The 13566-nt window shown below is 45.8% G+C and overlaps 2 protein-coding genes across 6 annotated transcripts; one reads left to right on the top strand and one right to left on the bottom strand.

The window, feature by feature from the left end:
• Window positions 1–365: 365 nt before the first annotated feature.
• smim29 (small integral membrane protein 29) lies at window positions 366–5377 on the top strand. The gene is made up of 5 exons (XM_028994793.1): window positions 366–402; window positions 991–1298; window positions 1583–1608; window positions 2384–2489; window positions 4038–5377. Exons 2-5 carry the CDS (start codon window positions 1191–1193, stop codon window positions 4104–4106), a joined length of 309 nt encoding a protein of 102 aa, XP_028850626.1. The 5' UTR covers window positions 366–402; window positions 991–1190; the 3' UTR covers window positions 4107–5377.
• A 1573-nt stretch (window positions 5378–6950) lies between these two features.
• LOC114798808 (high mobility group protein HMG-I/HMG-Y-like) lies at window positions 6951–13208 on the bottom strand. Of its 5 annotated transcripts, XM_028994791.1 has the most exons (6): window positions 12930–12952; window positions 12521–12713; window positions 11827–11936; window positions 10089–10178; window positions 9290–9346; window positions 6951–7633 (listed from the first exon to the last, which is right to left on the bottom strand). In XM_028994791.1, the coding sequence occupies exons 3-6, from the start codon at window positions 11914–11916 to the stop codon at window positions 7568–7570; spliced, it is 303 nt and encodes a 100-aa protein (XP_028850624.1). In that variant the 5' UTR covers window positions 11917–11936; window positions 12521–12713; window positions 12930–12952; the 3' UTR covers window positions 6951–7567. The 5 variants fall into 5 exon arrangements, with proteins under 5 accessions (XP_028850624.1, XP_028850623.1, XP_028850621.1 ...); XM_028994790.1 differs by lacking the exons at window positions 12521–12713; window positions 12930–12952 and adding an exon at window positions 13076–13208 and having other exon boundaries at window positions 11812–11936; XM_028994788.1 differs by lacking the exon at window positions 12521–12713 and having other exon boundaries at window positions 11812–11936; window positions 12930–13045.
• Between the last annotated feature and the right edge of the window lie 358 nt (window positions 13209–13566).

Raw genomic sequence — 13566 nt, 5'->3', positions numbered from 1 at the left:
TATAGTATATAAGAACATTTTACTATATTGTATACTGTAAATTGTTGTTGTCTTTTATACTGTGCTTGAGAAACACCATTGGCCAGAATCAAATTCCTTGCATGTGTTCACTCACATAGTTGGCCAATAAACGCGATTGAGACCACCAGGCGGCCTACAGCGACCTCTAGGGACCGTTCAGCTGCAGCGAAAAACAAGAACCAACACATCGCTTTTAATTGGCTGGAGCAAACCGTTTCCGCCTACAGATTCCGGTGCCCTTACCCTGGCTGTGCTGGTCCAATCAAAACAGTCCATATGCTGCCGGATCCGCCCCTTTACCTCACGTCCTTTTCGCCTATTGGTTCGCTGTCAAATCAGTCATTGTGTATTTTATTTCCCGGTTTGTTGGGTCTCGGCCGGGTAAGTGTTAAGCTAATACGTGCGTTTCGTCGTGAAGAATTACGGCTTCAATTATTACAACACCAGGACGTACTTAAGTCGCGAAATATTTAAAACAGACAAAGTTTTAATATTTTGTTTGTTTAGGGTATAGATCAGACTTAAGTGAAACTTAACACTCTTAACACTATATCCCGTCAGTATTTTGGTTGCTTGTTTGGAAGAGCAATTTCACAGTTTCACGCAATTAATTAAACTGCTGCCTAAATTTTTTTTACATGTTTACATGTTGACGCGTTGGGGCAAGAGAGCACTGCATTAAAGAGTCTTGTCTAACTTGGAGACCAACTAGTTTTCTGCAGAGAGCATGAATGTTAAATTGGTGTTAATATGAATTACACAGATGTATACGAACACACACACACACACACACACACACCTGTGTTTTAAATTGACCTTTAATGATGTAACTGCAACATGGCGTCCCAAGTCACCTTTAATGTGACTTCTGATGTCACTGCCGCGTTTCCACCCAGAAAAGAAGTTGCACCTTAACCCTCTCTTCCGCCTGCTGGTGTGTTTCCTGGTGTCCGCTCCCTCCTCCTTCAGGCAGATTTCACACTGATTAGTGAATGGGGAGAGACCATGTGGAAGTCACATGCATGCCGAACATGAGGCATAAACAACCAGGGAGAAAAGCCGAGGACTGCGCTCTCGCTCGGATGTTCCTGTAGCGCCAGGGGACCAGGGGCCACCGCTGAGAACCGAAAGGAAGACGCCCGTCCCACGGCCGCGGACCTCCCTCCACCATGAACACCACCACGCCGCCCCCGACCACCTTCAACAGCGATGCTGCCGTCAGCTATGTGCTGGTGCCCTTCTTCCTCATCACCTTCATCGGGGTTGTGGTGGCCGTGGTAGGTGTTAAGTCTCATGTGCTGGTGTGGAACAGCTGCTGTGCTGTGGGCTTTAACTGAGCGAATACTGGCCCGTGTGCATGTGAGGTACCATGCAATGCAGGGTCACATGATTTAAGTAGGTTAAAAATCGCAGGACATGCTCTTGTTTTCTCCCGGCGTTCCTTTTCCAAATGGATTAAACAGGAGAAAAACGTATAGCCGGTTGCGTTATCAGTGCTTAAAAGCATTTTCTGGCTCGTGTTGTCTGTCATTTCATTGCAATGTCTGGTTTTGCATTCTAGGTGATGTACATACGGAGGAAGAGAAGGTACGTTTGCTCCTGCAGCAGGGCTACTTATTTTTGTAGTGTGATGTTGGTCTTTAGTGCATTGATATTCACTCTGAACAAAAAGGTGGCGGGAAGGTTCGGACACAACTTATTTCCAAAAGTTAATTCCTCACAGCGTGCAGTGAAATGTGGCCCGATCACCCACAAGGCTGGGCAAATTACAAGGTGAAGGATTAGTTTAAATAATGATATAAAATAAACAGCATTTGTAAGTACATTGCCGTGCATAATAAAGGGCACATTATTCAAAATTAGGATGCAACATTGCATCCTGTGTGTTTTATATTCTAAATGTTTGTAGTGGACAGATGGACTGTTTGAAATAGAAAATATACAGGATGCAATCTGCAGTGAGGATATGACCTGACATTAAACTGGGTTTACAGTATGTGTTGTTACATCACTCTTCAGAATCAGATGATTACGGGGCAGTGGTGGCCTGGCGGTTAAGGAAGCGGCCCCGTAATCAGAAGGTTGCCGGTTTGATTCCCGATCCACCAAGGTGCCACTGAGCAAAGCACCGTCCCCACACACTGCTCCCCGGGCGCCTGTCATGGCTGCCCACTGCTCACCAAGGGTGATGGTTAAAAGCAGAGGACACATTTCACTGTGTGCACCGTGTGCTGTGTATCACAATGACAATCACTTAACTTTATTTATCACTTTATATTTGTTTTAATTATTTTGAAATGGTCCGAACCTCTGGCCAGCGGTGTGCTGTGTGAACTGAAGCCTCCTACCTTGTGTGTTCCAGGCTCGACCGGCTTCGCCATCAGCTGCTGCCGGTTTACACCTATGACCCGTCTGAAGAGCTGAGCGAAGCAGAGCAGGAAATGCTTTGGCGAGAGGACGACACCAAGGTAAGGTGGCCTGCAGCACGCAGTGAAAGCAGGAGCCCTTGACATCCCGTGAAGAAGAAAGACTTTTTGTCCCGACTGCTTGACCGGCTTATTGAAAGCAATACAATAGTCTGATTTAGGGGGAAAACTGTACATCAGACCTACTTTACGTTGCCAAGCAACCAGATCATGCCAGAAGCCACTTTAAGTGGCGGGTGAGGGACATCATGTGAGCAATAAGTGGTCTGCTGGACCACAGAGAGTACAGAATATCAGAACTATAAACAAAACCCACCATGTCTGCGAAATCTGAGAATAAAACACATATGAACAATATCCAGAAAGAGTTCTGTACTTAATCACAAAAGTGTGTTACTGATATCATGCCACAGCTTAACATTTAATATTTCTGCACCCATGGGAACAAAGACTTAAAAACTGATAGTGACTCACTCTCCTTGCTATTGGAATTAGTTTTATTCCATGCAGTCTGGTAATTTGTCACATTGTGTACTGCCTGGTATAACAGGGTAAAGGAGGAAAGATATGCAAAATATCAGTAGTCAGACTTCTTTCAATGTATTTGTGTGTGTGTGTGTGTGTTACACTGCCTGTATTTGCTGGGTGGCTGGTCAGTTTTTTTTTTTTTTTTTACCCCCCCTGGACATTTTTCTTGGCAGTTCACCCCGACCACAAAATCACATCCCGTCACTGAAAAGGACGAAAAATCTCCGTTCACTGTTCACTAGCCATGCTGTACCTAGCTGACCGTGACTCAAAATCGTGTGGATATTGGTCAAATAGCATTAGGAAAGGAATCAATTCTGTTATTTATTTATTTATTTATTTAGCTGTGCAGAGGCAAGAGGGCCGCAGGGGGGACATTTGCCGTAGTTTCATCATATTTGAATGGGTAGTTGGGAGCCTTTTTCGGCTCAACTTTGCTTCTTTTTAGATTTACCGTCAAGTTGTGGCTAGAAATTTGTTTGCTATCTTCTCTCTGTCAAGGCTACTAAGGCATGATGTGATAACATTCCAAACTACTGATTTCTCATTGTGTTGCTCTGTGCCAACACAAGCTCATATTTATTATTGTGTATATATGAATGATCTACAGTGGATCCAAAAAGTGTGCACACCATGGTTAATTGCCAAGTTCTTGTGATAATTAGAATAAACGATTTCAAAACTTTCTCTACATCTCCAAAAATTGAAAAGTGAAGTGAATTGTCATTGTCAAACCATACAGCACACAGTGACACAACGAAATGTGTCCTCTGCTTTGAACCATCACCCTTGGTGAGCAGCGGGCAGCCATGACAGGCGCCCGGGGAGCAGCGTGTGAAGATGGTGTCACCTTGGCGGTCGAGTTATATAACCTACACGTGTGTGTGTTTGTGTGTTGAAGCAGTTAGAACACAGTGAAGTGTCTGATCTACAGCAAAGTTGTGGACATGGACACACATTTGCAACACACTGTTCCACGTGTGCTGCAAAGCGAAAGTGAACGTTTGAGATTCGTCTCCTCCTCCATCCTCTCCACCCACACTTTATTTTTTTTCTCCCCAGGTGCTGCAGGGTTGGATGAAAACCTACCAGCAGCACCGCCCTCTCCTGGAGAAGGACTTGGATGCATGAGGACGCATGCTGCTTGACACGGTGTTGTGACAGTGGCTCTGCACCTTCAGCTCTGACATTGGGAATGGGACGGTGTTTTCTGGAGGTCAAGAGAAGCTTTTCTTTGATGCTGCACTTCTTCTCTGTCTGGTTCTACTCCCTGACCCACAAAGTCATCCCAGGACTGGTCCTGTGTTCTCGGGTACGACCCTAACCACTAGTGTTAAGACTTTCTTCGACTTATTTTTCCTTTTATGGGAAACCCATGTTGTCTTGAAATGGAGTTTGTGCTTTTTCTAATTGTTTATTTATTGAATTGTTTTTAATTGTGCTGGCTACTACTGCAATTGCTGAAGATGTTTGTACCCTGATCTGTGTTCCTTGAAAGATTCTGAGCCTTTACCTGTTCAGCCTTAACCACACCAGATGGGAGCCAGTTTACGGCTGTAAAAAAAAGGTTCTGAAAACCAAAAGAAATGGCATCTGTTCTGAAGAATGTCAGACTCCTTTAGATCATTTCTTCTGTATAAATAACCTTAATTAAATTATTCACCAGTCGCAGCCTATTTCACAGCCCCCCCTACCTCAAGGGATATTTTCCCTTAATATTGATGAATTTTTATTTGGACACGAGCAAATTCATACACTCACTCTGTGAACCATAATTTACCTTTGTGACCATTTTGCAGACTACGGTCATTAGCAGCGTCATGAGATTTTGAATGATCCTTTTAGGACTGATGGAAACCCACCCTTGTCGTCTAACTGAAGGTGGTAATGCATTTTGTTTGCACTAAGACAAAATTAGTCAAATTTAGTCAGAAGACAGTGGTGGTGCAGCGGCTAAGGAAGCCAGGATTGGGATCGGGATTGCCAGTTCGAATCCCGATCCGCCAAGGTGCCACTGAGCAAAGCACCATCCCCACACACTGCTCCCCGGGCGCCTGTCATGGCTGCCCACTGATCACACAGGGTGATGGGTTAAATGCAGAGGACAAATTTCAATGTGTGCACCGTGTGCTGTGTATCACATGTGACAATCACTTCACTTCACAGAAATACCAATCAGTGAGTAGGCTTGCACAGACCTTTGACAGTTTATAAGACCAATAAGCAAGTCACTAAATGAGGAAATATTAAAGGGATTGAGAAACCCAACGTACAGCCCTACAAATGGAGTTCAAACGTTCATATCAAAGTATATGTAGAAACATGTGGTCTGGTATTGTTTACCATCTGAAGAGTGCATGCTGGTTTCCCCACACTAAGCAATAAAAGTAAACTTCCCTGCGCCTGTGTGGTGATTGACTCTACAATACACCCAACGGGGACTGATGTGTTACTAAAAGTCCCCAATTCCTTTGAATGGAGACATCATGCATTTTTGGATTTGTTGCTACAAGCTGCTCATGGCAGAAAAAAAAAAACAAAAAAACATTGAAGTTGTCAAACACGGTCCAAGCACCAAGCAATTGGTCAAGTTTATGGAAATGTATTACCTCAATGAAGGGTGGTAGTAGCCTAGTGGGTAACACACTCACCTATGAACCAGAGGACCACAAAGACACAGGTTTAAAGCCCACTTACTCCCATTGTGTCCCTGAGCAAGACACTTAAGCCCGAGTGTCTCCTTGAGGACTGTCCTGGTCACTACTGACTAAGGAACTCTGGATAAGGGAGTCTGCTTATTTATATAAAAAACAAACAAAAAAAACCAATATGGAGTGAAAGCTAGTAACATTCCATAAACCAGACCAATTATTGAGTGCTTGAAATAATCTACAAAATTGGCTCAGAGTAAAACACTGAATTTAATCATTATTTGGGGGGAAAAAAAGGGATACACTAATAAATCAACAATTCTGATTTTTTTTCTTGCTTTATTACCATTTCAGAATACAAACTTGCAGGCCACAATAAAAAATACAGTTTGTACATTGAAAAGACTGATCCCAAATAGTTTTTTTTTCTTGTGCGTGTGCACAACACACAGATGAAGCTGGTGCACAGGGGCATGTAAAAATGACTGCTTTAAATGGCCATGGTACCGTGGAGATCTGAGTGGGGCCTGGTGCCAAGAAAGCGGACAAACCTCAAAAATAAAAATAAAAAAAAAACTAAATAGTTCAGACCAAACCCTGTCACTACACAGTAAAAATGATAGTCCATGATAAAATAATGATAAAAAAAAAAAAAAATCAGTGCACCACAGTAACTAATTAAAAACAAAAACAAAGCTAAAATCTACCACAGTCGGTGAACAATTTTTTTGCAAAAGCTAAGATGTCTTACAGACTTGCAGGTGCTGGATGGCGCGTCTGAAGTTCCCAATGACAAAAAGCTCACTGTGCACAGCCACACACAATTTAAGCATCTTGAAAAAGAAAAAATGTACATGAGACATCTCTTGCACTCCTGACAAAGGCTGCACTGACTTGAGACGAGCTGAAGGAGTTCAACGGTAAAGTAAGCTGTTGCAGTCAAGTGAGGTATGAGTGTACAGACCCGCTCTGGACAGGGCGGGGCCCGTTTGCAGTATTCCGGGTTTTAGAACAAAGTTGGTAGCAGCATTAAGTTCTGAGGGGAGACCACTGATTCGCAAACTAGTTCCCCGACACTGAGAAAGAAGGTAAATGGAACCAAAGAGGGGGGGGGGGGGGGGAATCATAATAATAATTGAAAAGTGAGATATGGTCCAAATGCTATTCATCCACATCCTAACTTCACCCCATTTTAAATCAATGACTTGAAATCCAAATATCATCCAGGTTTTACATTTAGCCGTTCAGCCCTTATTGGTTGTTAAAGAGGTCTAATGTTTCCAATGGGAGGAGAGAAGTGGAGGGTTTCGCCCGGACCCAGGGGGGGGGGGGGGGGGGGGGGGGGGGGGGGAAATAAACCACACTATAATATATGTTTAAAAAGTCTTTCTGATTAGACCAATCCTTCGCAGCTAAGTACATAGAAGTGATACATGATCGTATTTTTTTTTATTATTAAACTACACCACAACACACGGCAAATAAAAAAAAAACAAGTAGGCAAATTCACCTTTGTCCAGTAGAACAGTATAAAATTCATGGATCTCACACCAAACCAGTTTTGGATTCAGGTACTTGAATTAAATGGAATCCTGCATACTGCTGCTTGTAAAACTGTCGACGCTCTAACAGGCTCTGTATAGTTCGGTCCAGTCTACAAACATTTGCAATAAACCCAGAGAGACTGGGGTACACGCACACATACACACAAGCATGAATATATGCATGATGTACATACTTAAGTCAGTGTCTTCCAGTGGTGTTGCAGAGAAAAGGTTGAAAGGTCTGTGCGAACCCCTGTTAGGGTGCAGGAGGGGAAGGGTTAACAGGAGAGGTTAGGGTGGCACTGGTATCGAGGTTCAGTCCAGCTCTGCCTGACAGGAAGTCAAAATATTTGAAGGAAAAAAAATATATATATCATGAGGTAGCGCAAGTTGCAAGTTACTGCTCGTCCTCTTCCTCCTCTTCCTCTTCTGAAGACTCCTTGGACAGCTGCTCCTCTTTCTCCTAAGACACACACAATAAAAGAGGATTTTATTAGAGCGCAGCAGAATCCCCACAGTGGATGGAAAACGTCCTGAGTCCGGAGCCTCCGGCGTGATTCAGGCGGTGAGTCAGGGGTGAGCCGTCTCAGCTCCATCCATCACTCAGCCTCCTGCTTCTTTTCCCCACCACCCTTGTTGGCTCAGAGATTTCCATTCATAAATCCACAGGTTCGTGCCAGTAGGTTCTCATCCAGCACGTCTGGGGACTAGTCTAGGATAAATGGGGCCAGCAGGAAGACCCAGCATGCAAAGGGGCACCAGTTCTCACAAACTGATAAACTTTTCCCCTACAGGTTGACAGTTGAGACACGGAGACATTTACATTTACAGCATTTATCAGACGCCCTTATCCAGAGCGACTTACAATCAGTAGTTGCAGGGACAGTCCCCCCCTGGAGACTTGCTCAGGGACACAATGGTAGTAAGTGGGATTTGAACCTGGGTCTTCTGGTTCATAAGCGAGTGTGTTACCCACTAGGCTACTACCACCCCATGACCCAAATGACCATGAAACACTACACTTTGTTCTCCCTGAGCAGGACACGTCTGTATAAGATCAACTAAGTGAAAGTGAAAATGTAGAGATCTATAATAACCACACACCTTGGAGCAACTACTCATTTCACAAAATGTACCGGATTTTGGCAGAGCGCACAGTGTGACTCAAAGCTGAAGGACTTTCCTATGGGCACAGACTGCAATGAAGGGGAAGCAGATGCATGTTTCATGCAAGAGAAATGCCGAAGCAGAACGTGAATGTGATGACTAGAGAGTGAGTCTGATGCTGGAGCGGAAAGGGACAAATTCTGCGGTCGGAGACGGCACCTTCAAGAGGCACTTCTTGTGCCGCATGTTATTTATTAAAGAGCTTACAAGGGTGATTCATCGACCAATCATATACCGCAATGCTGAGCTTGTATACATATATATATCCACACTAACTATACATTACTTAGTGTACATTACATATACACTGAGGTTCATGGTCATTTAGAAATCAAATTTTTTTTGGATCATTTGGAGCATCTAAAAGGCATCACATGGGTCACTCCCCGCAACAATTAGTCTTGAGGTCCAGTGGAATGCTGTGAAGCACAGTCTCACTTTTCATTCATTACTAGAAAACACTATCATTTTAAGAGCTGAAAACCATTGCACTGACAAAAAGCAAAAACAGGCCAGTTCACTCTAGAACAGTATGTAGTGAATCAGCAAATGTGTCATTGACTATTTATTATTCCTATTTCATGTTTTTTTTTTTTTTTTTTTTTTTAAATAGAAGAACAAGGATATTCCTGAATGACCCTAAAATACACCTCTCTCACACACACACACACATATATATATATATATACAAATAAATAAAAGCGGGGGGGAATGTATAAGTATTTACAACACTGTACTAGAGAAATAAAAAAAATAATAATAAAAAAATACTGCAGCCAAATGCAAATGTTTTTCAGGGGTTGCCATCGGCAACAGGCCGGTGCACTTAAACAGGTTGCATGAAGGAGGTGCCTCAGCGGGTGGTACGATTAGAGGGGATGTGCATATGGACAATAAATAAATCCCAACTCAGTGGACAGAAGACTTGTATTACAAAAAGAGGGAAACATACCGCCTTCTTGGGTCTTCCTCGCCGTTTTGTCCCTGCGGGTGCTGCCGCTGTTGCTTTCTGAAAGAGGGTTGCGAGAAGAACAGCAGCAGCAGTTAGAAAGGGAGGTAAAATAAGCCGACGTTGGAACGCGCGGAGCGAACACTAGAGGGTGACGTTAATCACGTTTGTGGGCAGATGGCCCGGGGGCATCGGGTTCGCTGGCTTTTATCTGACAGAGGACAGGAACTGCTCGCAGTGCTCTCCAGCTCGCCCGCCACCTGGTCACGGGCTCTGAGACAGCTGGTGGGACCGACCACCAACGGCACACTCACAAACCAGCAAAACCAGAGCAGTCTGTGTGCACGCGTATGGGCCGGGGGAGGGGACCGCTGTTGTCATGACAACGTGGGATGGAAAAGAATGAGTGGTGTTGGACGAGGAAGGGGGGTGGTTGGGGGAGGGGGCATCTGCTCTTGCTGCGTTTGCACCTGCGGCACAGGCAGCGCCACATGTTGCAGGAAACTACAGGACAGGAAGTCGGGCAGGATGAACGACTTTCACATTAAAGCAGATAATAGAAGTTGCAGTATGACTTAGTAGACTTCCTTCACACAACAAATACAATTATTATTATTATTTTTTTTTTCCCCCCATTCTCGACCTTGTCGGCAGCAAATCTGCCAATGTGGCCTGTATTTGTTTGGCTGAATCAAAAGACCCCGGCTTAACGGGACGTCTGAAAAGGTAGCTGCTAGGCCCTTATTTCCAAAGTCAAGTTGACCCCACAGATGGAAGGGGCAGAAAAAAAACACACACTCACTTTGCCCTTGGTGGTGGTGGAGCTGCTCTTGTTCTTGCTGCCCTTTGGCCTTCCTCTCGGCCTCTTTGGAGTCGGAGATCCACTAGGCTCCTGCGGAAAAGGGACGGAGCGGAAGTCAGCGACGTCAGCAAACACAATATCCAGGTGGACACTCTGGCCGGGCGTGGCCTGCAGGAAACGCGTGTGGGGCTTCCTGGCACGCTTTTAATATTTCAGTGAGGTGCTCAAGTGTCGCCTTGACCTGTGAGTCACTCAGGTCACTCAATCACATGCAATAAGGAGGGGAGGGTAAAAAAAAATAAAAAAGTTTTTAACTGCTTAATGAAAAGTGGTTTTAGTACTCTAGTGGGTTAAACGCTCAATATGAACCAGAAGTCTCGGGTTCAAATCCCACTTACTACCATATTCCCCGAGCTGCTCCAAGGGACGGTCCCTGTAACTACATAGCGTTCCCAGAAGAGTTTGGTATTTATTGGCTTAGGAATCCATTAAATTATAATTATAAATACGTATACAGCCTGGTGCAAAAAAAGTCAATTGCCGGTCACAATACACTGTTCGTCTGGCAAAAGAGCTCTGTTACGGCACAAAGAAAGTGCTGTTCAAGGTCCGTGCAACTGACACCCACTGCTACTTTAAGACTAACAGGTGGTGCCGAGCCATAGGTTGCCAACTTTGATTAAGTGCATCAACAGCTTCGGAAGGGACGGGGAAGAACATATGAAAAGAATAAAAGCTAAAGAGGGACAAATACTAGTTATGAAAAAAAATTGCCGTACATATGAATTTTGTGCATATTTTATACACATGGGCATTAAAAAAAAAAAAAAAAAAAAATTGGTCATGACGCCTAAATGCCGCTGATGTGACCGTGGGCACAGTTTTCAGAGCAACGAGGGGACGTTGACCACCCAGAATGAGAGCGCACACATCAGGTGGGTTGGGAGCGGGTGCTTTTTTTTTTTTTTAAATGCAACTTGCCTGAACAGGCTGTGCCCTTACATCCCGGCTTACCAAAAATGAGTACGAAAGCCGGCTTTCTATTCACTCAACTAGAAAGCGGTGGGCTGGATTTTTGCATTTGGGTCTGAAATATTGTGCTGGAGGAGGGTGTGTCTCAGGTGATTTAGCAGCAAGCGAAGAGACGCCACTTAGGTGCAAAGTTCTATTTGGAGAACTTTTTAATTGGATGGGGCGGAGCCAATAAACGTGGTCAATGCATCCGGCAATCGATTATTGCGGAGCAGGTCTGATTACAGTGGTAGCCATCAGCGGCCTGGGCCTCTGCTACAGACAGAAGCCCTGGCCAAATCACAAGCCTCTCCTGGCAGCTCAGCCAATCCCAGCGTGGCTAAACCGGAGTGTAACCGCTGGTGTTTTTAAAAAAAAAAAAAAAAAAAAAAAACTGGCCAGGCGGGATCATCATAACACATTTGAAGGAGGAGGATTGGGTGAGTGGGTAGAGAAGGGGGAGGAAATATGAAAAACATTTCACTACTACTGCAAATGTGATTAAATAAACAAAATCTGTAATTATTCATATTAATAGTCCTGTTATAAAAAAATAAAATAAAAAGGATATGTTGGGTATGACTCCCCACCCCCCGCCCAGAACACCAAGTCACTCCCCTCAACTCCCTTCATGGCCTGGGCATGTTCAGTATGGCAGTGATTTTTGGTTTGTGGACGGTGCAGTAGGCCTGGATGTGGATTTAACACGCACCTCTCCGCGTCCCACCTGTGGGTTCTTCCGCGGCCGCCCGCGTCCCCTCTTCTCCGCTCCGTCCTTGTCTTTCTGCGACACGGTATCCTTGGCGGAGTCGCTCATCTTGTCGGCAGTCGGAGGGTCTGCAGAGAAAGCGGCAGCGTGTGAGACCACCGGCGAACGCGCCCCCGTGTTCCCTTCCACTAACAACCTGGCGCTGGAGAGGGGGAGGTGCAAGAACAGGAAGGAAGCAGGGAAGGAAGGAAGGAAGGAAGCGGGGAAGGAGGGGGCATATAATGTTCGATCACATGGCGGCTCGAGAGGCGAAATAACGAATAACAGAAAATACCGCGGAGCGGTGAACGATTACGCGCCACGGGCTCGACGTCCACGGGTTTTAACTCCGGTTAAGCGCATAAGCCGAGCAGGCAAAGGCGCCGGGGGGGTCAGGCGAGCCGGTGCTGCGCGGAAATTTCACACCGCCGAAACACGTTCACTCCACGCCGCGAGATACTTAAAAAAAAAAAAAAAAAAAATGACGTTTTCTATTAAAACGTCCCCGGTCGTGCCTCGGTGCGCGCGCACGCCGCGGGAGCGCCACTGCGGCAAGGGGGAGGGAGATTTCGGCACGACCCCCGCGCCACGATAGCATCCGCGGAAGGCCGAGCGCTCCAAAGGAGAAACAGACGGACCCCCGACGCGCTTGCAGGCGGCACGCCGGCCTTACCGTGCGGCGCGAATCCCGCTGGTCGGCTGCGGACGCGCGGCGAACGCGTTGTTTGGGGGGCGGAGGAAGTCGGTCGGCTGTACGGATGCCCGGCAGCTCCGGCGCCGAGCGGGGGTAAAAGCGCGAGAGCGCGCCGCTGGCCCTTTAAAAGCGCGCCGGGCCGCCGTGCACGCGCAATTTCCGCCGCTTTAAACTACGGAGAGAAGAATATAAAAAAAAAAAAAAAACACGTCCAGAGAGATCTCCCGAATGGGGGGGGGCAAGGTCGCCCGCGTCTGCGACAGAGACATTAAGATATAGCCCCTTTAAAAATATTTATACATACACCAAAAATATACATATATTAATAGAAATATGCGCTCTGCTGACTATTATTAGAAGCGAGGGGGGAAAGTGGCGAGCGGCTTACCGAGCTGGTTCCGGACCGAACGCTCGCGTCTATGGGACTGAAAACATAAGTCGGCTACATAATCCTGCCCTTTAAATCCTTTCTACGCCGGGAGGGAGGGGTGATGGGAGTAAAGGATAGAGAATCAGGCAAAACAAATAAATTACCGTGGAAAAAAAAGATCTATATATTCCAAAAAAATGTAGCTGCTCCTGGAGCCAATCCAAATGGCGCTAAAAATAGCGCGCGCGTCCGCCGAATGAAGGCGGCTCGGAGCGGCTCACTGCCGCTTTAAGGAGGGGCTTCCTCGGCGACGAGGGGCGGGGATATGCTAATAGGATGACCAGGCAGCGACTCACGGCCGATTTAAGGAGGGGCTTCCTCGGCGACGAGGGGCGGGGATATGCTAATAGGATGACCAGGCAGCGACTCACGGCCGATTTAAGGAGGGGCTTCCTCGGCGACGAGGGGCGGGGATATGCTAGTATGATGACCCTTCACCCACGTCTTCATTTGCCCGCCAAAAATCTTTTAATTTTGAGCAGACCCGACTCAAATACTTCAATATTAACACTACGACGCAATAACCACAGCAGTCATATCAATATATTTATGTATTATTGCTTGGTGTACACACACCTTCTATTACCTACTACCT

This window comes from Denticeps clupeoides, chromosome 10, assembly GCF_900700375.1.
Source record: "Denticeps clupeoides chromosome 10, fDenClu1.1, whole genome shotgun sequence".
Classification (NCBI taxonomy): domain Eukaryota; kingdom Metazoa; phylum Chordata; class Actinopteri; order Clupeiformes; family Denticipitidae; genus Denticeps; species Denticeps clupeoides.
The sequence above is the reverse complement of the archived record's forward strand: the minus strand, read 5'-3'. Positions and strand labels throughout refer to the sequence as shown.

Coding starts and splice junctions, on each gene's coding strand:
- smim29 (XM_028994793.1), top strand. CDS start 1,191: ATGAACACCACCACGCCGCCCCCGACCACCTTCAACAGCGATGCTGCC. Junction 1,609..2,383: donor TACATACGGAGGAAGAGAAG/GTACGTTTGCTC, acceptor TGTGTGTTCCAG/GCTCGACCGGCTTCGCCATC. Junction 2,490..4,037: donor GGCGAGAGGACGACACCAAG/GTAAGGTGGCCT, acceptor TTTTCTCCCCAG/GTGCTGCAGGGTTGGATGAA.
- LOC114798808 (XM_028994790.1), bottom strand. CDS start 11,916: ATGAGCGACTCCGCCAAGGATACCGTGTCGCAGAAAGACAAGGACGGA. Junction 10,179..11,811: donor CACAGGTGGGACGCGGAGAG/GTGCGTGTTAAA, acceptor CCTTTTCCGCAG/GAGCCTAGTGGATCTCCGAC. Junction 9,347..10,088: donor CCACCACCACCAAGGGCAAA/GTGAGTGTGTGT, acceptor ACCCTCTTTCAG/AAAGCAACAGCGGCAGCACC.